Source organism: Guillardia theta (genome assembly GCF_000315625.1).
Source record: "Guillardia theta CCMP2712 unplaced genomic scaffold GUITHscaffold_93, whole genome shotgun sequence".
In the NCBI taxonomy this organism is placed as follows: Eukaryota; class Cryptophyceae; order Pyrenomonadales; family Geminigeraceae; genus Guillardia; species Guillardia theta.
The window spans coordinates 37830-65400 of NW_005434581.1; the positions used below are offsets into that span (position 1 = coordinate 37830).

At 56.0% G+C, this 27571-nt stretch overlaps 6 protein-coding genes across 6 annotated transcripts; 3 read left to right on the forward strand and 3 right to left on the reverse strand.

Moving 5' to 3' along the window:
• Positions 1-61: 61 nt before the first annotated feature.
• On the reverse strand, positions 62-3904 carry GUITHDRAFT_158574 (hypothetical protein; the record flags this gene model as incomplete). The annotated part of the gene is made up of 19 exons (XM_005824497.1): positions 62-178; positions 281-365; positions 511-599; positions 741-788; positions 948-1001; positions 1056-1109; positions 1191-1244; positions 1329-1404; positions 1707-1737; positions 1917-1973; positions 2066-2119; positions 2273-2327; positions 2547-2598; positions 2642-2711; positions 2916-2967; positions 3018-3065; positions 3114-3239; positions 3285-3347; positions 3869-3904. The coding sequence occupies 19 exons, from the start codon at positions 3902-3904 to the stop codon at positions 62-64; spliced, it is 1221 nt and encodes a 406-aa protein (XP_005824554.1).
• A 705-nt stretch (positions 3905-4609) lies between these two features.
• Positions 4610-5411, reverse strand: GUITHDRAFT_116214 (hypothetical protein; the record flags this gene model as incomplete). Its single annotated transcript, XM_005824498.1, has 2 exons — positions 4610-5215; positions 5271-5411. The coding sequence occupies 2 exons, from the start codon at positions 5409-5411 to the stop codon at positions 4610-4612; spliced, it is 747 nt and encodes a 248-aa protein (XP_005824555.1).
• Positions 5412-9526: 4115 nt separating this feature from the next.
• Positions 9527-10358, forward strand: GUITHDRAFT_116215 (hypothetical protein; the record flags this gene model as incomplete). Its single annotated transcript, XM_005824499.1, has 2 exons — positions 9527-9697; positions 9753-10358. The coding sequence occupies 2 exons, from the start codon at positions 9527-9529 to the stop codon at positions 10356-10358; spliced, it is 777 nt and encodes a 258-aa protein (XP_005824556.1).
• Positions 10359-13979: 3621 nt separating this feature from the next.
• GUITHDRAFT_77999 (hypothetical protein) lies at positions 13980-14258 on the forward strand (the record flags this gene model as incomplete). Its single annotated transcript, XM_005824500.1, has 1 exon — positions 13980-14258. A coding segment is annotated over one exon (279 nt), but the record flags the coding sequence as incomplete, so codon positions are not given.
• A 1790-nt stretch (positions 14259-16048) lies between these two features.
• GUITHDRAFT_154916 (hypothetical protein) lies at positions 16049-17462 on the reverse strand. The gene is made up of 9 exons (XM_005824501.1): positions 17423-17462; positions 17176-17289; positions 17071-17129; positions 16970-17021; positions 16800-16847; positions 16729-16754; positions 16522-16578; positions 16351-16476; positions 16049-16276 (listed from the first exon to the last, which is right to left on the reverse strand). Exons 2-9 carry the CDS (start codon positions 17269-17271, stop codon positions 16063-16065), a joined length of 678 nt encoding a protein of 225 aa, XP_005824558.1. The 5' UTR covers positions 17272-17289; positions 17423-17462; the 3' UTR covers positions 16049-16062.
• A 2542-nt stretch (positions 17463-20004) lies between these two features.
• Positions 20005-26840, forward strand: GUITHDRAFT_154917 (hypothetical protein; the record flags this gene model as incomplete). The annotated part of the gene is made up of 3 exons (XM_005824502.1): positions 20005-20295; positions 20320-20438; positions 26421-26840. A coding segment is annotated over one exon (285 nt), but the record flags the coding sequence as incomplete, so codon positions are not given.
• Positions 26841-27571: the final 731 nt, after the last annotated feature.

The window sequence follows — 27571 nt, forward strand, 5'->3', positions numbered from 1 at the left end:
GAGGAGGAGAGAGGAGAGAGGAGGAGGAGGAGGAGGAGGAGGAGGAGGAGGAGGAGGAGGCTCAAAGCTTCGAGCAGGAGTTGATTGCGTCCTTCATCGCGGCTGCGATGTACTTGACGTTACTTGGGTTCACTCCAGCCATGGAGAATCTTCCGTTCTTAGTGCAGTAGATGTGATGCTGAAACATCCCTGTCACTCTCCTCCCTCCTCTCCTCCCTCCCCCTCCTCTTCCTCTTCCTCTTGCTCTTCCTCGTCCTCTTCCTCTTCCTCTTCCTCTCACCTTCCCCGTCAGCAGGGAGCAGTGCTTCTCGCTCAGCCCAGTAAAGGCGAACATGCCGATCTGCGAGGTGATGTGGTTCCAGTTCCTGCTCGACCCTCAGCTCCTCTGACCAGCACAAGATCCAGCATGGAAGAGGAAGAGGGGGAGGAGTAGGGAGGAGGAAAGGGGAGGAGGGGGAGGAGGAGGAGGAGATGTATGAGTGGAGAGAAGTCGCAGGAGGATGGTGCTACCGGAAGTTGGCGTTAGGAGGAGGACAGTTGATCTCGACCAGTGCAGCAACCAACGAGGATCGCATCTCCGTGATACGATCGGACATCTCCTGCAGCTGGGGTGAGGAAGTGGTGGTGGAGGAGATGCAGCTGCAGCGGCAGAGGCAGCAGCAGAGGCAGCAGCAGAGGCAGCAGCAGCAGCAGCAGTGTCTTTGTGTCTTTGAGGGTGGGAAGGAGGAGGGGTGGATAACCTTGAGCTCTTTTTCCCACAGCGCCTTCAAGGCAGGATCCTCCATGACCTGCCCGCTATGTGTCAGCTTCCCTTGCCCCCAGCCACTTGCTCCTCCTCCGCCTCTCGCCTCTTGCTCCTTCTCCTTCCTCTCCCCCTTCCCCTCCATCCGCTTCCATTCTCCCCCTCCCCTATCCACTTCCCACATCCTCCGCCTCCTCCGCCTCACCCATGTGACTAGTCGCGCGCCATGAAGCTGCGGGTTGGAGTACATGGGACGAACCTGCGGAGGAGGGGAGTAAGAGAGGAGGAAGCGACCAGCAGGCAAGCAGCTCACGATGCCCTTCAGTTGGGAACTAATCTTAGCGGCTGTGTCCTTGCTCTTGACAGCCTGCGCACATATCATCACCTCCTCTCCTCCCTCGCTGCTTCCCTTCTCCCTTCCCCATCCTCCTGTCACTCCTCGCCCTACCACGTTCAAGGCTCCGATGCGCTCGCCGTAGAGTCCGAAGTTCTTGGAATATGACTGAACAGAATAAGCGAGGGGAGACAGACGGAGGGAGAGCAAGGAGAGGCAGCAGCAACAGCAACAGAGGCGCTTCTGCTGTACCTGAGTGACCATGAGTTCAAGTCCCCGCGTGTTTGCGAAATATCGCACAGCCCACGCATCTCGCTCGAGATCTCCACTGACAATTGACGAGCACAAGTAGAGTCAGAGGGAAGCAAATCCCTCCCCTCTCCATCCCCTCTCCACCCCCTCTCCATCCCCTCTCCACCCCCTCTCCATCCCCTCTCCATCCCCTCTCCTTCCCCTCTCCACTCCCCTCCTCCTTCCCATCTCCACCCCCTCTCCACCCCCTCTCCACCCCCTCTCCTCCTTTCCTCTCCTGCTCCTCTCCTCCTTCCCCCCTCTACTTCTCCCTCCCCCAGCTGTCTCCTCCCTCAAGGGGGGCGGTGGAGAGGAGCGGGAAGAGTAGAGTCTTTTCACCTGGCGTAACCTTGATATGCCGTGTCGAAGACTATGATGGCATCCCTCTGAACCAGCAGGTGAGAAAGCAAGACGTTTGAAGGCATGCAAAGAAAGAGGAAGAGGGGAGGGATGAGAAGGAAGAGGGCGGAGCAAGTAGAGGGGGGAGCAACAGTAGCAAGGAAGCGGAGGAGGGGGAAGGGTCCCTCGACGACAGAGGAGAGAGACAACTTGCCTCCTGGCAAACGTCTGCTAGCTTCTTCCACTGGTCCTGTGAGGGATCAACACCTGACAGATTGCAATCAGACTTGAAATGCTCATCGAACTCTCCTCCTCCTAATCCTCCTCCTCCTCCTCCTCCTCCTCCTCCTGTATTTCACCTGTCGGATTATGTGCCACCGTGTGGAGGACGAAAGTACTTCCTCTAGGAGCAGCTGAGATGAATCAGCTTCACAGCAGGACAAGACAAGACAAGACATGGCATGACATGACATGACATGACATGACATAACATGACATGACAAAACTATGATACGATCTTATTGCGTCGCCCATTGACTCCTCAATTATCATAAACAAGTGCATACCTGATAGGTCTGCCACCATTCCGTCGAAATCGAGCCCCATGGTCTTGTTCAGGTACTTGTAGGTTGTCGTCTAACATAATGATAATGAAGATCCTTCACTTCCAGCCTGATCTCCTCCATCCCTCTCCTCCCCTCCCCTCCCCTCCCCTCCCCTCCCCTCCCCTCCCCTCCCCTCCTCTCTCCTCCCATACCCTCTCCCCTCCCCCTTCCCGCCTCTCTCCCCCCAATGCGTCTGTCCTATCCTCGCTTCCTTCTCTTCTCTCTCCGTCCACACCTTGAGCCCGGCTTTCTTGAAGATGGTGTGATGATTTCCCCAGGAGGGGTTGCTGCGAGTACTGTCAGCTGCTCCCCTCTGGGCTGCGCGTCTACCTGATATACACCATTGTGCCCGGGTTGTACATGGCGATGAACTCGGCGGCGATACGAAGAGCTCCGGTTCCTCGAGGGCCCTCAGTGATCGCAAGGGAGGCAGAGAGCATTGCAGAAAAGGCAGAGGAGGACGAGGAACGTATCAGGAGGACATCACGAAACGAGGGATCAACCCAAAAAGAGTGACGGGAGGAGGAGGAGGAGGAGGAGGAGGAGGAGGAGGAGGAGGAGGAGGAGGAGGAGCGGCAGCAGCAGCAGCAGCAAAAGAGAAGACCTGACAAACTTTGGCAGACTGCCACCCTTCCCTCCACAACAGCAGGTGAGTCCTGAGCATCAGCATTAGCATGCTTCTTCCTCATGCTCCTACTGCTCTCACCTTCCCGAAGATGATCTGAGGAGTGATCTTGAGGAAGCGATCGAAGCCCTTCCATAGGGTCAGACATGAAGAGGAGGAGACAGCATCAGCAGTCACCTGCACAGGAAGGTACTCCTTGTTCAGCGCCTCGTCGTTTGCGATTCGCTTCTCCGCCTCTCGCACGCATTGCAGCACAAGCGGCTTCCCCTCCGAGTCTCGGTACGCCCCGATCCCCAGGTTGACCTGCAGAGGGATAAGCCTGAGGGTCCTCGAGCTCCACCTTGCGACCTTCTTGGGCGACGGGTCAGCGTTGTAAGCTACTGCGACTCCCAAGATCGGATCAGCTGGAGCCTGCGGAACCAAGTGAGCTCAGGATAACTTCCTACAAGGACACGGGAATATTGATATCAGGAAGTGACATGCAAAGAGGTCATCACGCGAGGTTTCACAGGAGGATTGTGCGGGGATATCGAATTTTGGCAGAGTTTGTAAAGACATGAGCGAGATCTGAGCATCTGCAGCGAGTTCTGAAGACTGATACACCTGCACGATCAAATCTCTACGTGATCACTTTACGCAACATCAGCTTTGTAGAGGAACGACAACGGGTGAGGAAGAACTATTTGCAAGAGATGGATGGAAATCTGACAAACATTGAGGCAGAAGCAAACTGATATCCATGAGGATCTCAAACATGCAGCATGTCAGCGGCAATCCAATGGTCGAATGCAATGCAACCAAAAGGTGCATGCGGGTGGGAGCATGAAGAAGACGGAGAACTGGATCCAACGAGGAGGAGGAACGGATGATAGCACAAGGAACAAGTGTCTGTACTCTTCACATGAGCATGACAGGGAGAGCGTCGGTATCACCATCGTCACTTCGCTCCATCGCGACTTCCCCGCCATGTTGGATGCGGCTTCTTGCGGCCACCCAGGTGCCTCTAGCTAGTGCCCACCCCACCCCAAACCACCCCACCCCTTCCAATATGTGTCATGAACCCACCCCTTAGTATAACAAGAGCATTCTTCTCCTGTGATATCCAATAATTTCATATTCAAGTACCCACCCATGTTGACCTATTTCGGAAGACACCCTACTCATTCACTACCCCACCCTAGGTTCAAGGGAAGGAAAGCAGGTCTAGAGAGCAGGGCCGAGCTTCGGAAGTCGCTTTCAAGTTTGCCGGACTCAGTCAGCCGCCCGGCCCGGCCGGGCCCAGTCAGCCCGGCCGGGCCCGCCGGGAGTCACGGCGGCAGTGCCCGGGCAGAGGCCGCCGATCGGACTGGACCGGCGGTGGCCCCAGTGCGGCGGGCCGGGCCGCAGCGGCGCGCCGACGGGCATGTACGGTCACTGACTGATCATGGCACACTGATATGATACTGAACTAGGAACTTGACTGGCCGACAAGGCTGAGCCCGGGCTAGTAAGGTACAGGGTCGGCAAAACTGTGACCCGCAGTGACACAGTGCTCAGGCTGACTCTGAGCTATCATCATGGCATGATGGTACTAGTACCGTACCAGAAATTCAATGACTCAGCACTGCCGCGCGGCACAAAAATCTACATGATGATACAAAAGGCTAGGTTGACACCAAGATTGCTCTTGAAAGTCAGACTTCGTCTGTCTCCATTGGTACATTGATGTACCAGTCTAGCCAAGACTTGCTCCAGCCCTCGTCCCTCGCACCCCCACAAGCGTTCCCCAAGTCTTCCTCCCCGTCATGGTGCTCGCCCATGTGCTGGCCCTCGCATCGGTGTCTTGGCGTCAGCTCTGGTGCTCCCATGCTCACGTTGAGGGTCGTCGTAAGCGCCACGGTTGTGACTGCCGTCTGTTCCTCCACCGGCACGCCTTGCACAGGGGGAGCGAGCCAAGGCGAGTAGCTGCAGCCCAGCTCTGCAGAGGCTTGGTACAGGGCATGCGGCGGGGGGCATGCGGCGGCGGCAGCCAAGGACGGCGGAGGAGGAGGCAGGCTGGTGACCCGGCACTGCACGCCAAGCTGGCCTAGCGTGGAGGGCGGGGCATGCTCGCTCGAGGGGATGAGGGCGGAAACGCTTCCTGCCCCGTCAGGAAAGGGCGAGCACGGAGCTGAGCCTGACTGGGGCGAGGCCGAAGGAGGAGAGGAGAGGGAGGCAGGTCGATCCCTGTTACGGGAGTAAGGCCACTTGTTGATGCCGAGAGATCTGCAGGCGTTCTTCATGGCGGTAAGAGAGATGCCCTGCGGAGAGAGTCAGGGATCAAGAGGGGAGGAAAAGGGGAGGAGGGGGCAGTACCAGGTGCTTAGCTGCCTCAGTCTGACGGAGGTGGAAGAGGCTCGTGATGGAAGAGGCGTCTAGCCCGATCGCATCGCGATTGGTTGGCATCGACTGCCCTCGTTTTCTTCTGGGGAACACTACATGGACAGAAGGCTTCATGTTCGCAGGGGGCTGTTGTTCTCCGAGGTCTTGTGCGTGTGCTAGCAGATGCTGCTCGTGGTCTTGTGGGATGCCACTGTCTTGGCTGGAGGAGGACGTGGTGACTGCGGCGCTGTGGCTACGACAGTGGCAACAACGGGAGTGGGGAATTGAAGTAGGGGAGGACCAGGGGAATAACCTTGATTTTCCATGTGGGGCAATACATCGCAGACTTTGTGGAAATGGTGATAAATATTGACTCAATATTTCATTGTCAAAAAAATATTAAGTAAATATCTTGGTAGTTTGGAAGTACAAATTCAGGCTACAAAGTGGGAGCATAAAATGTAGTACCGTAGAAAGGGAAGGCTTCGCCCTTTTCGACTTACACTCATCACGTTACCATGAAAACGTGACTGTTTCCAAGTCACGTCGGAACGAATTTCGAAAACTGAAATGACATCGTTTCGTGTTGCATTGAACCACGGATACCATTACATGGGTATCCGTGGGCCATGAGAACCTTTCGTCACGATACCAATCATGAGCACGAGGTAACGTGATGGAAGGTCGAGATTCAATGCCATGAATCGAGGTAACATGTCGTGGGACGGTCAGGATCTTTGCTGACCGGGGCATGACGGATGATACGGTGGCCGACACGTCGAATCGGTGTTTCTTTCCGAGTTTCCGTACGGTCGGACTGGCCCCGTGATGCAGTCACCCGCCGGCCCGGCGCCGGGCGGCGGACCACTCTCAGTCACGGTGGCAGTGATCATCCCCGCCCGGCGCCGCACTGGGGGCGCGCCCGGCGGGCCGGCGGCCCGGGCCACGGGCCGGCCGCCGCGGGTGACTCTACCGTCTAATTATGGCGCGGCCAGTACATAGCGTTGACATTTTGCTTTTTCTGCTTTGGGCTGTATGTTTTCCCGTGAGGGGGTTGTTCTGCTTTCTAGGTGGATTGGGGGGTGGCGTGTTTGAGGATTTCAAACAGGGTCCTTATAACTCTGATGTTGTTTTCCAATAAGATATTTTAAACTGTACTGTGGAATGGTTGAGTATAAACACAGAAGTAGGGCTGCACCCCAGAAGTTGCAGTGAGATCATGGGGTAGTCTACTAACTAATTTGTAGAGCCTTCTTATGGTACAATTTTATAAACAAGTTTGAACGACCTCTCTACACGCCATGAGCCTCCCCTTGTTCGGGGCACGTCGCACCGCTCTGTACTGCCCTACCCATGGCTCGCAAACAGCGAGCCCGCGGCAGCGTGTGCAGACATCAGATGTTCACCGAACCTCCTCATGGGAAATTCCTGAGGTGTAGAGATGATGATCCTTGAGGAGTGCTTCGTACAGTGCGTGGATCTCACGAAAAATCGTTTGGTGAGCGAAGAGCATCAATAATACAAGTGAAAATCACCATCACAGGGATACGTTGCAATCGAAACCGGGTTGTGAAATACCCTAAGCTATCTGCGATGCATGACAGGGAAACTGAGTTGGAGTAGATGGATGGAGATTACACACAAGACGACAGGGAATCATCATCCGACGGTGACTGGATTGTTCAAAAGCCGTACAGTCACCAGTGAGCTCAAGAACATATGTTTTCACGATGATGGCTGATAGGCTCGCAAGACATACAGTGCATTTTAGCAGTGGGCTGCTCGATTGCTTGAAACCACGATGATCCACAGCACTATCGAATGATAACAAGCAAGTCCAGTGGTTCGTGAAGGATTCTTCATCCGGTTTTCAAGGATGTGTTGGAACGATGAAACATGTTGCAAATCACCAAGGTCTATGCCATTTGATCACATGATGCATCATCTAAATATTACTGGTGTGAACTTGCATCAGATCGTGTGTCCATCAATGAGCCGCTGCCAAGCAGATGATACGGTCACAGCAAACACGAGCACTTTGAAGATGCTGATATTCCAGGCCGTACAGCATTTATGATGTGGCTACATGTCACATGCTTCTTGGTTAACACAGAAGTAACTTCGCCAGGCAAAAGATGGAACGTCGTCAGGATTACAAGGAGGTCGGTTGTGCTTTTACCCAGATTGAAACGCTTGTAATAAAGATATGATCACCTGAATGTGGAATTCTGTTTATTGATTCACAGTGTTTGTCGTTCGTTTACAATCATCGAGTGCTTGCTCTGTTGAACAAGGCACCCCTCTGTAGAGCCAAATGCGACAAGAACACTACTGTTGCATGGTAGCATTGCGAACTGTCCAAACAAGGCAGGATTGATTCGAAGAACATCTCATTTATTGATATCAGATTCATCTGCACATTGTTTCATTTCTAACTAGGTTTCTGCAGCGTTGTGGAAATGTCATGACAGAGGAAGAACTTAGTTGCAGTGCAGAAAAATCATCCAACGTCATGAAACATGGAAATGCAATTGTCAATGCACTTGATCATGGGTATAGTGATTCATGATCAACAACGATGATTCAAAGTCATCTATCCTGGCAGGTAAAGAAATCCTTTGTGCAATCGTCTCTTCATGCATCATTGAACGGTTGAGCATGTAAAGCTTTCTCTATAGAAAAGTGAGGTGCATGAATCCTGACCGTAAGACTAGAAGGATTCAAAGTGAGTGATGACATGAGAACACATATCTAGACAGCAAAGTCGCTAAAGGTACAGTTTGATATACAAATTTCTCACAAATCATGCATTTGAGCTCAACGTTCAACCTACGGCAATTTGAAAGAAGGGTCAATCAGAGTTGATTCTGTTCAATGGTGAATCTATCATTAGTTGCTTAGCTGTTCATGAAAATTTCATCTTGTCTTCGAAGAATATTTTCAAGTACACACGCGGATTGTTTGTACCTAGGGTGCATATTCCAGTACACGATGGATGATTCAAACCTTGGCCCAACCTGCAGAGTTGAGAAAGAAGCTCGATCATCTCTTACAGGTATGATATGAGATCTTCATCTCATTTCTATCTCAGTTGGGTTGGATTCGAAGTCTCTCAATATCAAGGTTCATCCTCGCGAGTCAGGAAGGCACCATTTCATCGCCTCTTGCTCGTCCAGGGAGAGGGGGCTTGGGGAATGAGAAATGGGGGCTACCCCCCACCCCCTATCACAGAGTTTCAAACTGCTTCGAAGGTGGGTAGTTGAGGGTGCTCCATACCCACCCCACCCCCCAACGAAAGTCAAACGGAGGGGTTCTTGGAAGTCGAAGTTCCGACCAGTTTGGCCCTGGTTTTGTACCATATAAACGCTGCAATATTAAGTTGGTACCACAGATACTTCTAAAATTCGTACTTTTACTTTGGTTTGGCGTGGTGAGGTGTCCAAGCAACCAAATTCAAATCACCCTACCCCTCTTTGGCCCTGCGCAGCAACGATTTTCCTAAGAGCGAGTACCCTCCTACACGCCTTCTCAAAGTAGGGTACTCCCACATGGCATGAAATGAAGGGACCCCACAGGCCCTTCGAAAAAAAAAAATCTTGCCAATTTTTCCTATGAGCGCCCGGCCGGAAAAGCAACGCTATGAACTGCGGCCGGGCTCAGCCTGCCTCTCAGTCTTTACTCAAAGCCTTTAAGTTAAAAATGGCAGTACGAAGACAATCACTGGCTGCATAGGCTCAGGCTGCCCTGGCGGGCAGTTCCGAAGTTCAGTCACAGTAGTTTACTGAAAGTTAAGTTAAAGATCAGTACTAGGTTCAGTCATGTCGACCAGTCAAGTGGGACCGGTGCTCAGCCTGCGGTCACCTTCACTCAGGCTGCGGCTGGGGCATACGGGGTGGGGGTCCTTTACTCCTTCAAGCCCAAGAAGGTTGAATTCTGAAACGTTCTGTTCTCACTCTTCGGGAAGAAAAAAGAAATAGGGCTAATCACGTTACCATCACGGGCCCCTGCAGTCTGCCCTCCTTATCTTGCCTTGGTTTGCCTCTCGTCCTCCCATCCCTTCGCATCTCCCTTCTCGCATCTCCTTCTTCATAAGTGCTCTGCTGACAATCACAGTCACACACACCTTGACCTGAATCATACACCATAGAACATCATAGTCTGAAATCTGTAATCCTGAGTTGCAATCAATAGTCTACAACCCCACACATCTTTCTGTCATCTAACAAGACCACGTTGCTTCACCAACAACAATGAACAAGAACACTAGCAGCCTTCAGGACAATCCGACGCATCTTATATATACACGAAAGAAAAGAGGAGAGACAACATCATATGCGAAAGCAAACCAAGCTATAAACCTCAACGCCTCTTCCATCACAAGCCTCTTCCACCTCCGTCAGACTGAGGCAGCTAAGCACCTGGTACTGCCCCCTCCTCCCCTTCTCCTCCCCTCTTGATCCCTGACTCTCTCCGCAGGGCATCTCTCTTACCGCCATGAAGAACGCCTGCAGATCTCTCGGCATCAACAAGTGGCCTTACTCCCGTAACAGGGATCGACCTGCCTCCCTCTCCTCTCCTCCTTCGGCCTCGCCCCAGTCAGGCTCAGCTCCGTGCTCGCCCTTGCCTGACGGGGCAGGAAGCGTTTCCGCCCTCATCCCCCCGAGCGAGCATGCCCCGCCCTCCACGCTAGGCCAGCTTGGCGTGCAGTGCCGGGTCACCAGCCTGCCTCCTCCTCCGCCGTCCTTGGCTGCCGCCGCCGCATGCCCCCCGCCGCATGCCCTGTACCAAGCCTCTGCAGAGCTGGGCTGCAGCTACTCGCCTTGGCTCGCTCCCCCTGTGCAAGGCGTGCCGGTGGAGGAACAGACGGCAGTCACAACCGTGGCGCTTACGACGACCCTCAACGTGAGCATGGGAGCACCAGAGCTGACGCCAAGACACCGATGCGAGGGCCAGCACATGGGCGAGCACCATGACGGGGAGGAAGACTTGGGGAACGCTTGTGGGGGTGCGAGGGACGAGGGCTGGAGCAAGTCTTGGCTAGACTGGTACATCAATGTACCAATGGAGACAGACGAAGTGTAGCATGATATGCATTACCAGTGATGTATTATGTTTATGTTGCAGCTTCCAATTTACCAATGTAGAAATTCAAACGGACTTATTAAGCCAACCATGATCAAATGAGGTTGACAATGGACGGTTGTATGATTTCCTAGTCTCACTCGCAGATGATCACTTGCCTCACTCGAACGAAAAGCAGCCTGTTCTCCACCTATTTCAACAGATGCAGGACTGACGCAGAGATTTGTTTCTCCTGTAGAGACGATATCTCATGCAGACATGCGATACGGTGTATCTGCATATCAAAAGAAACAGTGCAAGGGATGCTGGGAGGAGCTGGTGAGCCATGTTCCTCAAGTGTCTTCTGCACTCACTAGCACGATCGCCTCTTGGCTTCAGCTCATGGGTGGCTGACTGCTCCTCCATGTTCTCTTACTCTGAATCTTCCTCCATGCTCTCTTACTCTGACTCTTCCTCCATGTTCTCTTACTCTGAATCTTCCTCCATGCTCTCTTACTCTGACTCTTCCTCCATGTTCTCTTACTCTGACTCTGACTCCATGTTCTTTTACTCTGAATGTTTCTCCGTGTTCTCTTACTCTGACTCTGACTCCATGTTCTTTTACTCTGAATGTTTCTCCGTGTTCTCTTACTCTGACTCTGACTCCGTGTTCTTTTACTCTGAATGTTTCTCCGTGTTCTTTTACTCTGAATGCTTCTCCGTGTTCTCTTACTTGGACAGGAGATAGTGGAGCTATCTCAATGTTCACGAAAATATTCTTTGTATCACATGTGACATGTGATACTCTTTGTGTCACATGGCCCGTCGAGGTGACGGCAGGCGTATCAGCTTTAGAAAGGCTCTTGCTCTCGAGTTTGTGCGATGCTTCACGTATGGCATGATCCCGCAGCAAGTCGTCCGTGATGTGTATCAGGCTATGTTCCGATCACGTTACTTTGGCGATGATCACGATACCAAGGCCGCGCTGCCGCGGAACTGTCACGGTGATTCCGTACGTGACTCGTTCGAGTCGGCGTGACTCTGCTGTGCACCGTACTACGGTAGCCTTAACTTCAAGTTCAGTGACACGGTCAACGGTAGCCAGTGGGCCGCACGGTGACACCCGGCGGTTGGGCCGCCCAGCCGCCGGGCCCTGTCAAGTTGGACCGCCGGTGCCGGGAGCCTGAGTCCCCCGGGCCCGGCGGCGGACTCGACCGTACGGATCGAACCGGACTCAGATGCCCGGCCGCCAACGCGCCGTCTCAGTGACTCAGTGTTCACTCAAAGTTACTAGTGACGGTTTAAAAAAATCAGTCACTGTCACGTGGACGGGTGACAAGGGCGGTGACTCCTGAGGCCGCCGTCAAGTTCGCCGGGACCGTCTAACCTGAACTTGAAACTCAGTAGTACTAGCGGCTCAGGCTCGGCGCGGGCCTGGCCCAGTGGGCGCGGCCGGGCGGCGGGGCCGGGCCGGGGGTCCGACCCGCCACCGTGTGCCCCGGCGGCCGGCGGAAGTGCCACTGAGTCACCACCCGGCGACAAGGGCCCCTGAGGGCCCGGGCCCGGACTCGGCGGAGCCCGGGCCCGGCGGGCCCCGGCGGCCGGCGCCGCGGCCGCACCCACTGGGCGCGGCTCAGCGGCTGGCCGCGCCCCGGGCCCGCCCGGCCGCGTCACTGTGACGGCGGATGACCGTGCCGCAGTGCCGCCCGGGCCGCCCGGCCCGGCGCCGCGCGGCCGCCCCCGGCGGCGGCGCCAGGATCGCCGGACCGCCGCCGTGCCATCTGATCCCCGGAGTCGGCGGATCGGATCACTGGTCGCGGCGTACTGCCACTAAGGCTGGCGGTCAGGCTGCGTGTGACCGGGCCGGGTGACCGTGTCTCGCCGGCGGCGCCCCGCCCGTACGGTTGGCGAGTCACCGGCGGCTGAGCCAGTGCGGCTGTGGCCGCTCAGTGTCACCGCGTGATCCGATGATGATGCCACTGGCCGGCCGCGGCCACTCACAGGCCGCCGTGACTGGCAGTGGCCCGGCGGCCCGGCCGGGCCGGGTTTGACTGTTGAGTAAAGTATTTGATGAATTTTATCCAGAAATAGTCGTGGACATGACCTCTCGTTTTGAAGAGCCGGACTACCCCCACCCTCACGAAATCATATGTTACCCACCCCTTGAACCCCGAAAATTAAAGAGGCGATGACCGGTGCTGTTGATAGTGTGGATCCGCCTCTTGCCTGCAGGCAAACATTTCCCTGTATTGTTTGAAATAATCAATTTCAATTTCGAATTATTCATTGTAAATTGAATAATTGAACAAAAATCCAGTCTTCTGAACTTGAGGTGAGCAGGGTGGCCACAGGGTGATGCCTGCTCGCATGCACACATAAGGGGTACCTGCCCGTCGTGGGTACTCGACCTACCCCGTTTTTCAGGTAAAATGCAGTGAAATAGGGGGGTAGTGAACAGGATAGGGTACTCGTTGATATTCGAGGAGGGGTACGAGGAGAGTTGATTGGACACTACCCGTACCCGACAGGATGAGATCGGAAGGTGTAAATGGGGGGTACTTGATGAGGGGTGGTGGGTGATTGAGGGGTTCCTAGACCCATGGAATTGACAACAGTGGTTGCCTGTAAAAGAGGGGTGGGGTGGGGTGGAACACGGTATGAATTAAGCAGGGGTGCTCATCTTTGTTACAGTAGGGTGGGGTGGCCAATATTTGAACGTGGTTGGTACGTTTGAGGCTACCAAGTAGGGGTGGTATTGGGGACCTGACGGAAGTCTAGAGATAAGGGTGGGTCTGGTGAAGAAAGGAATATGGTAGGGGTCGGGTAGTCCTGACCGGGGGTGGTCCAGCATTTGCCGAAGGCAATGGCTGCGAAGGGGCCTTTGGGGGAGGAAACGATCGAGAGAGAGGAGGAGAAGGTGGAGATAGCAACAAGAAGGAAATCTGCATGATGAGACTTTGGATTACTGCACTTGAACTGTCTGTGCCTGGTAGTGCTGACCTGTCTGACTCTCTGTCACGCTGCAATGTTTGTTCAACAGTCTATCAAATAAGCCAAGGGTTGAGTGCAGCAGCTGGCAGTACTTGGTGTGACAGCATCAATCACATGGTAGCTTATGATCTGAATTAGAAGGCCAATCCTGAAGTTGTAGAATGCTATGGTGGGTGAGACCAGGGAAATGGACCCGGGAAGCAAGACATGTCAACAAGATGGAGGGTTTTATGACAGACTTGAATAGTCATATCATTGAGATTGAGATCGCGTGCTGATATTATCGGTTGTGTTGTTTGTTAAGTGAAAAGAATGTTTTGTTGCGAAACACTCACGAGCAATCCTCTCAAGATTCAAACGAAGGAAGAGATCCATGGGCCAAGTGTTGTCTGCCATTCGAGGATAAGGTGAAGCCAGTTGGCCACCCATGGATACCAGCAACGTGATGTCAAATAATATCGGAGACGACATGCAGCCTGCCAGGTTGTCCTCGAGCACTCATGCTCCGACTGACCTTCTGTCCTCCAGTCAACTACCCCATCAGCCCAGCACTGAAGGATCTCCCAGCAGCGGGACAGGCCGGCCGTACCTCAACAGAGAGGTGCGCTCACCGTCTTGTCCTCGTAGGATGACACGATAACTCAGGTGCGACTGGATGAGCTCTCCAAGTTCTTCAACCTGCCGGAGAAGGCAGTCGCCAAGGAGCTCGGGATCTGCCTGACGTCCTTGAAGAAGCTGTGCCGCTCCTACGGCATCACGCGATGGCCGTTCAGAAAGCTGAAGAGCTTGCAACGGACAATGAAGAAGGTGGAGACGGAGTCGCAGATCATCAACGCCTGCAGCAGCAACAACACGGCGACTCCGGTGGATCCCAACAAGACGAGTGAGCGCGGGAGGCTGAGCTGCGAGTTGTGCCTCTCACCTTCTTGACAGATTCCGGGGAGGTCAGGCGCAAACCTTACACAGTTGGTAACAAGACCGTCTTCCTGAGCGATGAGGAGCTCGAGGTGTACAAGATGACCATGGGAAAGGATGCGAACAACGAGCTCAAGCCGACTCCCCTCGTCACCCTTGAGCCCTCACTCTTCAGCAACGCCAATATGCAGGCCGCAAGCAACGCGCTTGCGAGTGTAGCGCGAGGTAGCGGAGTAGCTGCGGGAGCGTGGGGAGGAGGGAGCTACGAGGGGAACAACGACGAGGAGAATCCTCCGATCTCAGCGGAGGTCAAAGGAAGAACGCTGCTCATCGTCAACTGGTCGAGCTTGTGGTCGCAGGCACACCTGAAGATCAAACTGCTGGACCCGCTCGAAGGGGTAGAGCCGTAGAGATCGAGGAGCCTCAGCGTGACTTGCCTCCTCCCAGGTGTCTCTCCGTGTCTCGCCTGATGGCATCCGAGCCGAGCTCGAGTTCGCCACGGAGGAGACGGCGAAGCGCGCGCACAGGATCTGCCAGATGGCGGAGGTGCAGGCGATGCAATCGGCGATGAGCACGAGGTGACGTCTGCTGGTTCTCCTGCCGCTCTCCTGATGCGCTTGTCCCTCCAGCTCGGCCTATCCGGCACCCAACATGCAGGTAAGAGAAATCTCTTGCTCGCGCGTTGAAGTCTGACGATCCCTTGCTGCAGAACCCTCCGTCGCAGATGACGAGCGTGGGAACAGCAGGGACTGACTCTGTCTTCCAACCTTCCTCCTTGAGCGGGAGCGTGCACTCACTCTTGTCAGGTTCGTTGCTGCCGCTCATGCACCCTCCCTCCCCTTCCTCCTTCGTGCCTCTCATCCTTCCCTTGCTCCGTCCCTCCTGCATCTCTGCGCCTCCAGCCCCTTCCTCCTTCCTCGTCCTCTACTCCTCTGTTGCTTCCTCCCGTCCTCCTCTCCTCACTCGGTCATGCTGAGATCGTCCTCCAGACAACTGCGGGATCCAGCCTCCTTCCACCCACATGACCCAGAGCATGTGGACGTCGCTGTTTCCTGGGAACCCCTCCGCTCTTCCTCCTCAGAGCCTCACAGGCGCCGGAGCTCCCTTCCCCCCCATGGGCCACAAGAACACTCCTCCTCCTCCTCACTGGGGGAACGGCCCACGGCCCCCCTTCAACGAGCAGCCTCCCAAACAGATCGGACTCCTCGGAGAGATCTCCTCCCCTCCGATCTCGAGCGCAGGGATCAACCTCTTCATGGAGCAGGGGACAGGAGCGCCGCTGTCCATGGGGACGAGTTTCAAGTAAGACCACCCCCTGCCACTCCAAATGGACCACCACTACCTCCTCCTCCCCTGCGAAGGCCCTGACAGTTGTTACAGTCCTCTCTTTCCTGCCGGGATGTTTCAGTCCGGACCCATGGACGGCACCAGCCAGGGGATGCAGGGGATGCAGGGGATGCAAGGTAGCTCCCTCACTCCTCCTCCTCCCTCTACTCCTCCTGCTTCTCCACCTCCTCCCTCTCCTTCCCTTCTCACTCTGCGAGACTCCAGGACCCCCCATGGCACCAGACAGTCATGGAGGACGACAAGCGCCTGCCTACTTCCAGCGCAGCCGTAAGTCTCCTGCACCTCACCTCCTCTCTCCTCTCCTCTACTTGTCACCTTATCTTTTCCCCCAGGCTTTGACATCCGAAATTACTGAAAGGAAGAGTGGGAGGGAGGAAGAACGTAGAGTGCTTGTAGTTGTATCATGAAAGAATGAAACTGTAACAGACGAGATTGAAAACAAGATTGAAGACAAGATTGCCTTTTCCTCCTTTTATACAACGTTCTTCACATCCTCTGCAATGTCTCGCCCCAACTCTCCGAACCAGCTTCCTGACCGTCTTGTCTCGCTTCCTCCCCCGTCCTCTCGTCTTCCCCCTCCACCATCTCGGTCAACTCGCCCCCTCCCCTCGTCGCTGTCAAGTCCATGAAAGTGACGCCCGCGCCCCTCCTCACTCAGACGAGCGTGCGATGAGCGAGGACTCTGACAGAGAGTTAGAGGAAGGGCGAAGACAAGGACGAGCACGTGGACAAGCACAAGCACAAGTAAAGGCTCACATGAAAGAGTGGGGAGTAGCGGTGGAGCAGACGCGAAGAACGCGAGGAGCGAGCAGCTCGCATGCGGCTCAAGTCGTCGTGAGTGGAGGACAGAAGATGTTGGAGAAGGCGCTGAGCTTCAACCCTCCTCCTGCAAGATGTTGAGGAGAGGAGGAGAGAAGGAGGAGCACAGTACCGCTGTTGGGCATCGTGTGGGTCCAAGATCATGCTTCCAGGCTCCTGCTTGTCGCTGCTGTAGACAGGCAAGTGAGAGTGAAGAGAAGGCGAAGCAGCAGCAGCAGCAGCAGCAGCAGGCAGCAGGCAGCAGGCAGCAGGCAGCAGGCAGCAGGCAGCAGGCAGCAGGCAGCAGGCAGCAGGCAGCAGGCAGCAGCAGTCAGGTCACCTCAAGCCCTGCTCCCTCCTAGAGACCTTCAGCGAGCATCATCAGGGAGGGTGTGAGGAGGAGATGAAAACCTTCAAGTCGCTTCTCATGCGGGAGATCTTCTCCTTCGCCACCTCCGTCTGCCTTGACGTCAGTGGGAAACAGCCATGGAAGATCACCAGGACGAGCAGCACGAGGAAGAGCTGTGCTGGGGAGGGGGGGGGGCTGGGGGAGGAGCAGAAGGGGGGTGGGTGTCCCTCGCCTTGGCAGTATCAGTGGCGATTCTCGAGAGGATGGATCTCAACCAGGGGTCTCTGCCACCCCCCGCGTCAGCCCCACCTGCCTCTCAGCTGCCCTTCACACCTGCTCGTGTCAACCTTGTCCAGCAGATGTCGAGCTGCTTGCTCGAGCTGCTGCTCGCTCTGCACGGGCATGAGGGAGGAGGCAGCAGGGGATGGAGCAAGTGACCTTCAGCTGGGCTTGTCGCTGGTCCTGCTGCCTCCTCCTGTCCCTCAACTTCTTGAGCAGCTCGGGGCTGTCGGCGACTCGCTTGCTCCTCCGCATGTCGGCCTGAGAGACAACCTGGAGGAGGATGAGTAGAGGTCCTAAGGAACGACAGCGAACGAGAAGGAGAGACGGAGGAGGAGGAGAACGAACAGGAGGGATAAGTTGTGGAGGAAAGGAGAAGAGGAGAAGAGGAGAAGAGGAGGAGAACCGAGTTCACAGCAGCTCCTTCATCTTCTTGGTGCGTGCCGGCGTCTAAGGAGCAGCAGATCATTCATGCGCTTCCTCTCTGTCGCCTCACCATGGAGTGCGAGGTTGTACGTCTTGTGCTTCACTGTGCTCAGCTTATGCAAGACCGTGTTGAAGCCGAAGAGCCTCCCCAGCAGCAGACGATCAGCTGAGGTGAGGCCAGGAGGTGAGGGAGCAGGAGCAGGAGCAGGAGCAGGAGCAGGAGCAGGAGCAGCTGAAGACAGGATCCGGTGAGGAGCATCTCTCCTTTGCTTGAGCTTGTAGAGTCGAAGTTTCGCCTGCTGAAGAGGAAGATGAGGGAGAGCAGCAAGGGGTTCCTCCCAACCTTCTTCCTGCCAACCTTCTTCCTCTCCTCTTGTGCTCCTTCGTTCCTCGTCCTCCTCCTCAAGCTCCTCCTGCCGCTGCTTCTCTCTCGAGGATCCTTCTCCTGCTTCGCTCGAGAGCTCCAGTTGCCTCCAGCTGAGCTGAGGCCGCGAAGAGCATCATGCACGAGCCCAGCTGGGAGTTCCGTCATCCAGTTTGGCACCTGAAAGAAATGGAGGTCAAGGGACGAGGACGAGGAGGCACGAGGTACGAGGGGCAGCAGCAGCAGCAGCAGCAGCAGCAGCAGGCAGGCAGATAGGCAGACAGGCAGGCAGACAGGCAGGCAGACAGGCAGGCAGGCAGGCAGGGAAGAGTTGAGGTCAGTTTTTCTTCATCTCTCACATCATCTTCAACTTCTTCGAGGATCTTGAGGGAACTTTGAACCTTCTTAGAAGAATCTTGAAGCTCCTGCCGATGCAATCATACAGCAAAAGCAGCAGCACCAGCACCAGCACCAGCACCAGCACCAGCACCAGCAACATCCATCTTACCTTCTGTGCTGCCCGCAGTTGTGGGTTTTTATTCTCCAGCTCGACTCGCATGTCTTGACGAGGGTCGACTAGGAGGGACAAGGAGACGAGGACGAGGACGCTCGTCAGCAGCAGGAAGCGCGTCCGGTCAACCTCTTCGTCTCCTCCCGCACGTCGCATCCTCCCGCTGCCGCCCTACTCGACCATTGAAGAGCCTCCCACGCTCTCGCAACCTGCGCACGTCAAGTGAGATGGCTGGCCCGCTAGTTCCTCCTCCTCCTTCAGGTGACTTCAGAGCTCCTCTCCTGGGGTCACGAAGCTCAGGTTCCTTCCTCTCCAGACTATCGCTGCCGTCTCATCTCCCCTCCTCTCTACCTCTAGTCGCCATCCCTCGATCCCCCCTCTCCTCCCTCCCTCCCTCCCTCCCTCCCTCCCTCCCTCCCTCCCTCCCTCCCTCCCTCCCTCCCTCCCTCCCTCCCTCCTACCTTGCTTCATCGCTCTCTCCGATGACTTGAGAAAGCAAGGTGGGGGCAGCACCTTAGTCATATTTTCATAGTCCCTTATTCGTTATTTCTCTGCACTTCCCCCTACCCCGATACCGAGGGGTAAGGGTGGGGATGCGAGCATGGCTGCTGCTGGCGCTGTGGCTGAGCAGCATGGGAGTCGGAGAAGCAGCTGGGGAGAAGCTGGGGAGGGGCTGGAGAGTAGCTGGAGAGAGAAGTAGAGGGCTCCTGTCGTTTGTGGGCTTCCATCCCAGCTGGGAGAAGCAGCCGAGGGGGGAGAGGAGGAGGAGCTGGGAGAAGGTCGGGAGGGGAGGGCGGCGGGAGGTGAAGATGAGGGGAGGGAGGAAGCCGTTCGATCCTGATGCCTCGCCCGGCTACAAGAAGCTCACGCAAAGAGAGAACACAGCCTCCTTGTGCTTCGCTGCTGTCTGTGGGTTTGCAGCATGGTGTTCCAACTGTGGTGAGGAGGGGGAGGACGAGGAGGAGATGGTGTGGATGGTGAAGCTGCGCAGGCATGGAGCTGGCGAAGCTGAGCTCATACAAGGCGGCGATGGGGATCATGCGAGCGGTGATCTCGTTCGTGCTGGGGAGGTTGATGTCGAAACTCTACATATCAGAGAAAGACCTTGAAGCCTCGTGAGAGACGAACAGACGAGAGACGTGCCATGACGCTTGTGCCAGACTCTACAGCGAGCAGGAGGTCAAGTACGAGGACAGCAAGTTCCTCCGCGTTGGAGAGGTGACGTAGGAGGAGGAGGAGCAGGAGGGCATGTCGCTGAAGGGGCTGTAGGAGGAGGTTCACTACCTGGAGGCGCTGCCAGCAGGAGTGCCCGACGTCGCTGTCGTGTGCGTGCATGGCTTCGGAGCTTCGTGCTCCTCCTATCGGAACGTGTTGCAGCCCCTGGCTGACTCGCTCAAGGTGAGAGAAGAGACGCTGGAGGAGGAGGAGGGGAGGGGGAAAGGGGAGAGAAGGAATCCTGACTGCTCTCGCACATCCATCCTTCACTTTGTGACATATGATTGACCTTCATTCACACCTTCAATCGACAAGCTCTCTCCTCTCCTCTCCTCTCCTCTCCTCTCCTCTCCTCTCCTCTCTTCTCCTCTCCTCTCCTCTCCTCTCCTCTCCTCTCCTCTCTTCTCCTCTCCTCTCCTCTCCTCTCCTCTCCTCTCCTCTCCTCTCCTCTCCTCTGACTTTGTCCTTGAGGCGCATGTCATCGCTTTCGACATGCCAGGCTTCGGTCTCACACGGAGAGGACCAGCACTTGCCACCTACGACCCTTCGCCTCTCCTCCTCCAGCTCCTCCAGCTCCAGGGCTTCGCAGCTCGCAACCTCCCTGTGGTTCTCGTCGGGCACTCGCTCGGGGGTCTGGTGGCCGCCAACTTCCTCCTCGCTCACCCGACGCTCGTCGACAGCCTCGTCCTCGTGGCTCCAGCCATAGTAGCGCATGAGAAAGCTCCTGCAGCAGCCGAGGGAAGAGGAGGAGGAGCACCAGCACCAGCACCGGCACCAGCACCAGCACCAGCACCAGCAGCAGGAAGAGGAGGTCCGGCTCGCCTCCTGCGATTGCCTCAGCTTGTAGTCAAGGTGGTTCGGGTGGTGACTTCCTCCTTGGCGGCGTATCTCACTCAGGTTCTCTCCTTCCCCTCTCCTTCCCCTCACCTTCCCTTCAGCTGCTCTTGCGCTTCTTGTCTCCCGTCTTGTCGCTTTTTCTTCGACGACTCGTCTATAGGTACCGTCACAGCCCCTCCCCCTCCCCCTCCCCCTCCCCCTCCTCCGGCTCCTCCTCCTCCTCTCTTCTTTTGCGAGATTTCCAAACAGCGTCTCTGTTTGACATCTTCTGGGCAGCAAAGACTTCTGGAGGAAGGGACTTGCGCTCGCCTACTACGACAGGTGGAGAGAGAGGGAGAGAGGAAGAAGGAAGAGAGAAGGCAAGGGGCAAAGACAGTGAGAGGACGAGGAGGAGGACGAGGAGGTAGGTTGGAGGCAGGGAGTGACAGAGGGAGCAGGAAGAGGCTGACGGAGGAGATGATCAAGGGATATCAGCGAGGAAGTTGGGTGAGGTAACACCGCAGCTGAAATTCAGCTGGAGGGTGAATGACAAGGAGCAGAGGATGGTCGGGAGGTCTAATCCGCTTCTCCCGGTATCGCCTGACGGATGGAAGGTGGGGAGAGGAGGAGGAGGAGGAGGAGGAGGGGAGCGAGTGACGTGTAGCAGGAGCTTGATAGAGATGGTGCGATCGAGATGGGAGGAGGCAGGCGGGAAGACCGTCGAAGAGAAGCTTGCAAGTGAGAGGCAAAAGGCGAAGAGGCGGGGGAACGAGCGAGATGAGGAGGGTCTGCTAGGGGACTGGGGAGGAGGGAGGGAGGAAGGGAGGGAGGGAGGTGAGTGTTGTCAGGTGCTTCTGCACGCATCCTCCTGCTACATGGAAGGGAAGACCGAATTCTCAGCTGCGCTAACAGCCAGAGTCTGTCGAGGTCGCTCAGCTCCTGTCCAGCTGGGGGTGACAGTCTGTCAGGTTGACCGGAGGGCAGCTGGAGGTGGTCGAGGACTGCGGCCACTGCCCCATGGAAGAGCTTCCGGAGCTGTTCGTGGACGCCGGTGACTTCACCCCTCCTCTCTCCCCCTCCCCCCACCAACCTCCTCCCCTGGCATCATCTTTTGGTCCCCCTCCCTCCTCTTCCCGGCCTCACTGATCGCTCACGTGGGTTTCAGTCGTTCGATTCGTGCAAGACAAGAACAGGAGCGTGAAGGTGGGGGAAGGCGAGGAGCGAGGAGGAGATGCACAAGCGGCATAGAGGACGCTACATAGACATTTACCTTCACCATCGCAATGAACAACTACCCTCATCCTCTACTCCCCGGCTCTAGACCTTCAAGAACCTCCTCCTCCTCCTCCTCCTCCTCTTCCTCCTCCTCTTCCTCCTCTTCAGCTACCTTCTCCGCCTCGATTCGTTTCTCCTTGCCTCTGCTCGCTTTTTGCTTGACCGAGACCGGTGGCTCGCCTCCTCCTCTCACTTCTGCTTCCGCTACCTCCTCCTCTGCCCCGTACTCCCGCAGCACCTCCACCACCTCCCTGTGGCCCATGGCAGAACCCTGCAGCCCCAGGAAACACCGCGAGGAGAAGAGAGTCAAAGCGAGGAAAGAACAGCATGAGAGGAGGTGGGGGGGGGAGGAGGAGGAGGATGGCAGGAGAGTCGAGAAGGGGCAGGAACGAGTCAACCTGAGCCAGGGGTGTGCGACCATAGCGATTCTTGGCTGAGAGGAGGAGGAGGCAATCTTTCCTTGGACACCACAGCGAGAGGAGGAGGCGGACCTGACGAGAGGAAATTGATGAGAAGAGAAGACGAGAAGAAGTCTCGACTGATGTTGGGTGATCGCAACAGCCGTCTCCCAAGATTCATCATCATCATCATCATCATCATCAGCAGCAGCAGCAGCAGCAGCAGCAGCAGCAGCAGCAGCAGCAGCAGCAGCAGCAGCAGCAGCAGCAGCAGCAGCAGCAGCAGCAGCAGCAGCAGCAGCAGCAGCAGCAGCAGCAGCAGCAGCAGCAGCAGCAGCAGCAGCAGCAGCAGCAGCAGCAGCAGCAGCAGCAGCAGCAGCAGCAGCAGCAGCAGCAGCAGCAGCAGCAGCAGCAGCAGCAGCAGCAGCAGCATCGCCTGCGTCTTCCTCTTCTCGCTTATCTCACCGTCGTCGCATTTCCGCGCCATGATGACCACCAGAGAGCCTGAGTCAAGCATGTGAGTCCTAGCAACCCACCCCTCCTCCTTCCTCTCCTCCGATCTCACTTCTACCCCTCCTGTTTCCTCTCCTCTACCCCTCCTAATCCCTCTCCTCTACCCCCCCCCTCCGCCCTCTCTCCTCAGCTGCTCCGATCTCTTCGCACCGTCTGGTCGCTCTGGTCGACGAGGAAGGGAGAGGAGCCGGCGGAGAGGAGGAGCCGGACGATCTCGAGGTCGAGGACGCGCTGAGCATGCGAGTCAAGGCAAGTCACCACGACCCTCCTCACCGATCGGATCGCGAGCATCAGAGGAGTGTATCCGAGACTATTCAAGTCAGAAGACGTCGAGAGAGAGGAGGACGAGGAGGAGGAGGAGACCTGTCTTGTTCATCAACTTTGCTTCCACTCTCTATCAAGAGCACAACACCCCCTGCTCGTCATCGTCATCACCATGTTCCTCCTCCTCCTCTTATTTCTCACACCGAAGCAGTTGGAGCCAACGGCATGATGGAGAGCAGACTTGCCGTCAGCGTCTCGCGTCTGAGGCAGCAAGTCAAGCGGATGGGGAAGAGGACCGGGAGGAGACCAGCAGACTCGCGCCGAAGATCTCGAGAAGCGATCTGAGAGCAGGTGAGGAAAGAGGCTGAGAGGAGCAGCTCTCACTTCATCTCTCGTAGCTCACACTCCTGTGCCGCCTGAAAGGCACCGACGTCAGCAGCCTCCTTGACCTCGTCCCACAAGGTCACGTGACCTGCATGAGCGGCGACACTCGGCGGCTCGTCCGCACGTCATCGACGCTGAGAGCCGGTGAGAAGAGGAAGAGGAAGGCAACGAGGGAGTTACGGAGGAATTGAAGCCAAGAGGCTGCTGTGCGTGGAGCAGGCAGGGAGCGAGAGGTCACTGCCATCAGCCGCTCTCAGCGCCATCACGAGCAGCAGACGGTACAGACCTCAAGCAGTCCACGAGCTCAGGATACGAGGAAGCAGACTTGGCGAAGAAGTTCCACCAGTCAGCAGCTGGAGCAGGAAGATGTTTGACCTGCGACACGAGTGACACGAGAGAGTCGACGCGTCCTGTCACCTCGTCGTCTCCTGTCATGTGAGCGATCAATGCTGTCGAGTTGAGCAGAAACGACTTGAACTTGCTCTCGTCTGCTCTCAGCGTCTCATCGACGTCGAGCTGAGCAGGAGACTCGTCAGGCATACTTCACGTCTCCTGTGCTGTTACCCGAAACGGCGTCAGGTGCAGGTTGTCTAGCGGATCCTGACGTCAAGATCAATCCTCTGCTCTCTTCCTCTCACGCCTACCAGCCCCTTGTCGTTCAAGCATCTCGTCTTCACGCCGATCTCCCTGCTCTGCGGATTTGTGAGCACCACCAACACTACCAGTAGTTGTCTGACCTGAGCAGGCGACAAGACGAGCCGGCAAGTCTCAACAGTCAGCAGCAGCCTGAAGAAGCCGCTGAGGTCAGGCGAGCACATCAATCGCCGCATCACCTCTGCTCATTCCAGGAATGATACTCGAAGAAACTAGCTTGAGGCAGCTTAAGCTGCAGAGGCAGTCAGAGGCGTCAAGAACGATGGTGGTCACCTTCACTCTCCTCAGCTTCACGTTGTGCACCTTGAGTTTCACCTCGTCGCACCATCCCGTCGGCAGGATCTCAACGTGAACGAGGCGACGCCGGTACGCCACCACCAAGTCAAGCCACCCCTGCTCGACTGCATGCACCTGCCGAACCTGAGACGGGAACACACAGGATGAGGAGCCTGACTGGGAGGAAGGAAAGCTTCAGCAGGCCAGGAGAAAAGATGCTTGGCGGCAGACCAAACACAGCACAGCGAGAAAACGACAAGTGTGCCTGCACCATCTCACTATCGTTGACCGGCTGCTTCACTTACCAAGAGCATGGCCCCGTCTACTTCGAGCTCGCGCTCTCCATGGTGACTTCGGTTCCAGCCGCTTCCTCCCTCCCCCCAGGTCTCCATCACCTGCAATCGCTTCACCTGCAATCGCTTCACATGGCGACATCAGCAGGAGGGCTCACAGCAGAGCACGCGAGCAGCTTCTTCGCAACGCCGCTCATTGCCTCTTGCGTCCTCTCTGCCATCCCCTCGTCACCTCCTTTCACACCAACACCTCCTCTACCCAGTCGCAGCCATATCGGCGCCACTCCCAGGCAGAAGCTTGCGGGAACATGGCAGGTTGCGCATGTACTCCTGCGCTGGCAGGAGGGATCGAGGTCCACCAGCAAGTCTTCGACGTCAAGCTTGCAGAGCTCCCGCACCTCCGAGACAGGGACAGGCAGGGATGCAGTCTTCTCCTCCGCTGCAAGTTTACCACCATTGCATGTCGAGATGATCAGCAAGGCGAAGAAGGGCGTGACAAGGACGACGACGTCACTCTTCCTCATGGTCTCAAGTAGAGCAACCTCCTGCCTGGATGAACTTGTTCGCTTGTGCGCAGGTGATTGATCGATAAAACGAATACACCATCTTCTACTCCTCTCCTCTCCTCTCCTCTCTCCTCTCCTCTCCTCTCCTCTCCTCTCCTCTCTCCTCTCCTCTCCTCTCCTCTCCTCTCTCCTCTCCTCTCCTCTCCTCTCCTCTCCTCTCTCCTCTCCTCTCCTCTCCTCTCCTCTCTCTCTCTTGATGCCCTCAAGGGAGCATTTTTCTAGTTTTATCCAAACGGTTGGCCCGCCTCATCAGAAACAGTTATGAACAGAAAAAGACAGAAATGACTTCACTCCCCTCCCCCATCTCTCCTCCTCCCCCTCCTCCTCCCCCTCCTCCTCCGTCTCCTCCTCCCTCTCTTCCTCCGTCTCCTCCTCCCTCTCTTCCTCCCCCTCTTCCTCCCTCTCTTCCTCCCTCTCCTCTTTTGACTCCTACTCAGTTACCACCCCCCGCTCTCTCCTTCTCGCTACTCGTCCTCTTCGCTCCTTGTACCATCGCTGCGTAAGAAACATGGGAGATGATCGGAACAAGAAGCGCAAGCGAGGACCGGACGACGCCATATGGGCCTCAACCGTCTCTGCTCGAACTCCTCGCATGCCTGCTGACGTCAAGAAGAGAGCAGCATGTCAGCCGGGGCCGAGCGCGGCGTCAGAGCTCAGGAGGTTCCAGAAGATGAAGAAGCTCAGGTCGAAGCTGCACAAAGCGTGCAGCAAGCTTGGAGTTGCTGTCCCCCTGCTCGCGTTCGAGCGATGGCAGTGCCGAAGCAAGCTAGATGAGCAGCTTAAACTTGCCGCCAACCAAGTGATGGCAGAGCCGCTCTTGCCCTGCATGCGAGGATCGGACCAAGGGCTCATCAAAGACCTTGTCAGGGGCGGCATGCAGGAGCATGATGCCGAGAGGATCGCAAGCGCTATTAGCGCTGAAGCAGAGAAACTCGCGGGGGAGGAGCAACAAGAGGAAGAGAGCGAGGCTGACGTGACCCACGCTGTCTTCCAAGGAGGGATCGTTGACTTTCACTGGAGAGAGCCAGACGCGAAGCCATACATGCGCATCGGACGAGCTCACTACGAGAAGCTCAAGACCCTCTACTGCAGGGCCAGGGGCCTAAGCAAGCGCAGCTTGACGCAGGAACAGCTGGCGCAACTACACACAAGCATCATGGTGCTGCTGCTGAGATACGAAGCCCTGGGAGGGCATGGGTTCCAGGCAGCGCTGGGAGGAGAGAGCTTCGATGTCCTCTACCAGCAGCTGGAGTGTAGCTTTGAATGCTTCGCTTCTCCCTTGAACTGCAGATACGACAAGTTCTGCTCTGCTTTCGAGGATACGGATACACCTTTCGGCAGCCTCGGCTCTTTCTTCTCGCCTGCTTTCTGCCCTGCGGACGGCAAGTTCGAGGTTCGCCCCACGAGCCCCGAGCTATGATTCTGATCCTAAGATGCAGGCAAACCCTCCCTTCGTGCCGGAGCTGATGGAGGCGATGGTGAAGAAGATCGAGAGGCTCCTGGAGGCATCGCAGGGGGAGATGCTGTTCGTCGTCGTCGTGCCGGCATGGAAGGAGCTTCCCTTCTGGAAGCTTCTCACGTCCTCTGCCTGGTCTTGCGGACACGTCTGCATCACAAGAGCCAGTGAGCATGGTTTCTGTGACGGTGCGCAGCACCAGCGGAGGCCGTCAGAACGATACAGGCCGAGCAGCTTCGACAGCGGACTTTTCATCTTGCTCAACGGCATTGCGAAGGAGAGGTGGACGAGTGAGAAGCTGAAAGAAATCTTAACGCGTTTCAAAGAAGCCATGAGTGGAGCCAAGGGTGACTTGACCAGCATAGAGGCGTATGAGAAGAGAGTTCGCAAGCTGAAATGAAACTTTACACATGAAACTTCTTCGTGCTGACAACTTGTTGGGGAGAATATTCTTCGACACATCTCCCCGCAAGTGAAAATGAACAAAAGAAGCCAAGAAGGGTATGGAAGCAATGGAAGCAACAAGTGAGGGAAGGACGGGAACTGAGGACACGGTTGGATCCGACTATAGACCTGGAACCCTTGAGATCCAATCCCAGATAAGAAACATTTGAACCTGCCATGTGCTTGGGATACTTGACGCCCGTCATGTCTGGACTGAGTTGAGATGGTTGTGATGAATCTACGTCACAAAGTCAATAAATACGGCAAGAGAACCTGTGGCACTGAACTCTTAGACGACCCTACCTTGAGACTGTGGGCTCTGTGTATTGAATGAGATACACGTGTCGTCATCAGGCTCTGTGTATTGAATGAGATACACGTGTCGTCATCACTGTCGTCTGAATGAGATACACGTGTCGTCATCACTGTCGTCTGATGGTTGCATTCGATTCTTATTGTCGGCTCCTTCCGATGAAGCAAGCTTGTATCAAACCACTCCACAAACTTACTTGCACCATGTTCATTGGCATCGCTCATTCCATTCTGATTGCTTCCCGCGCCATTTCCTTCTGGAGAGGGGGGATGTGGTCCTTGATCGCCTTTCTCTTCTTGTTTCTGGCCGACAGAGACGTGTGTTTTCTCAGGTGGAACACTTTGTGCGGGAAAAATACCATACTGATCTGAGCTTGGTGTAGAAGTG

Coding starts and splice junctions, on each gene's coding strand:
- GUITHDRAFT_154916 (XM_005824501.1), bottom strand. CDS start 17,271: ATGCGGAGGAGCAAGCGAGTCGCCGACAGCCCCGAGCTGCTCAAGAAG. Junction 17,022..17,070: donor GACAAGGTTGACACGAGCAG/GTGTGAAGGGCA, acceptor GGGGGGTGGCAG/AGACCCCTGGTTGAGATCCA. Junction 16,755..16,799: donor GCATGAGAAGCGACTTGAAG/GTTTTCATCTCC, acceptor TGCTCGCTGAAG/GTCTCTAGGAGGGAGCAGGG.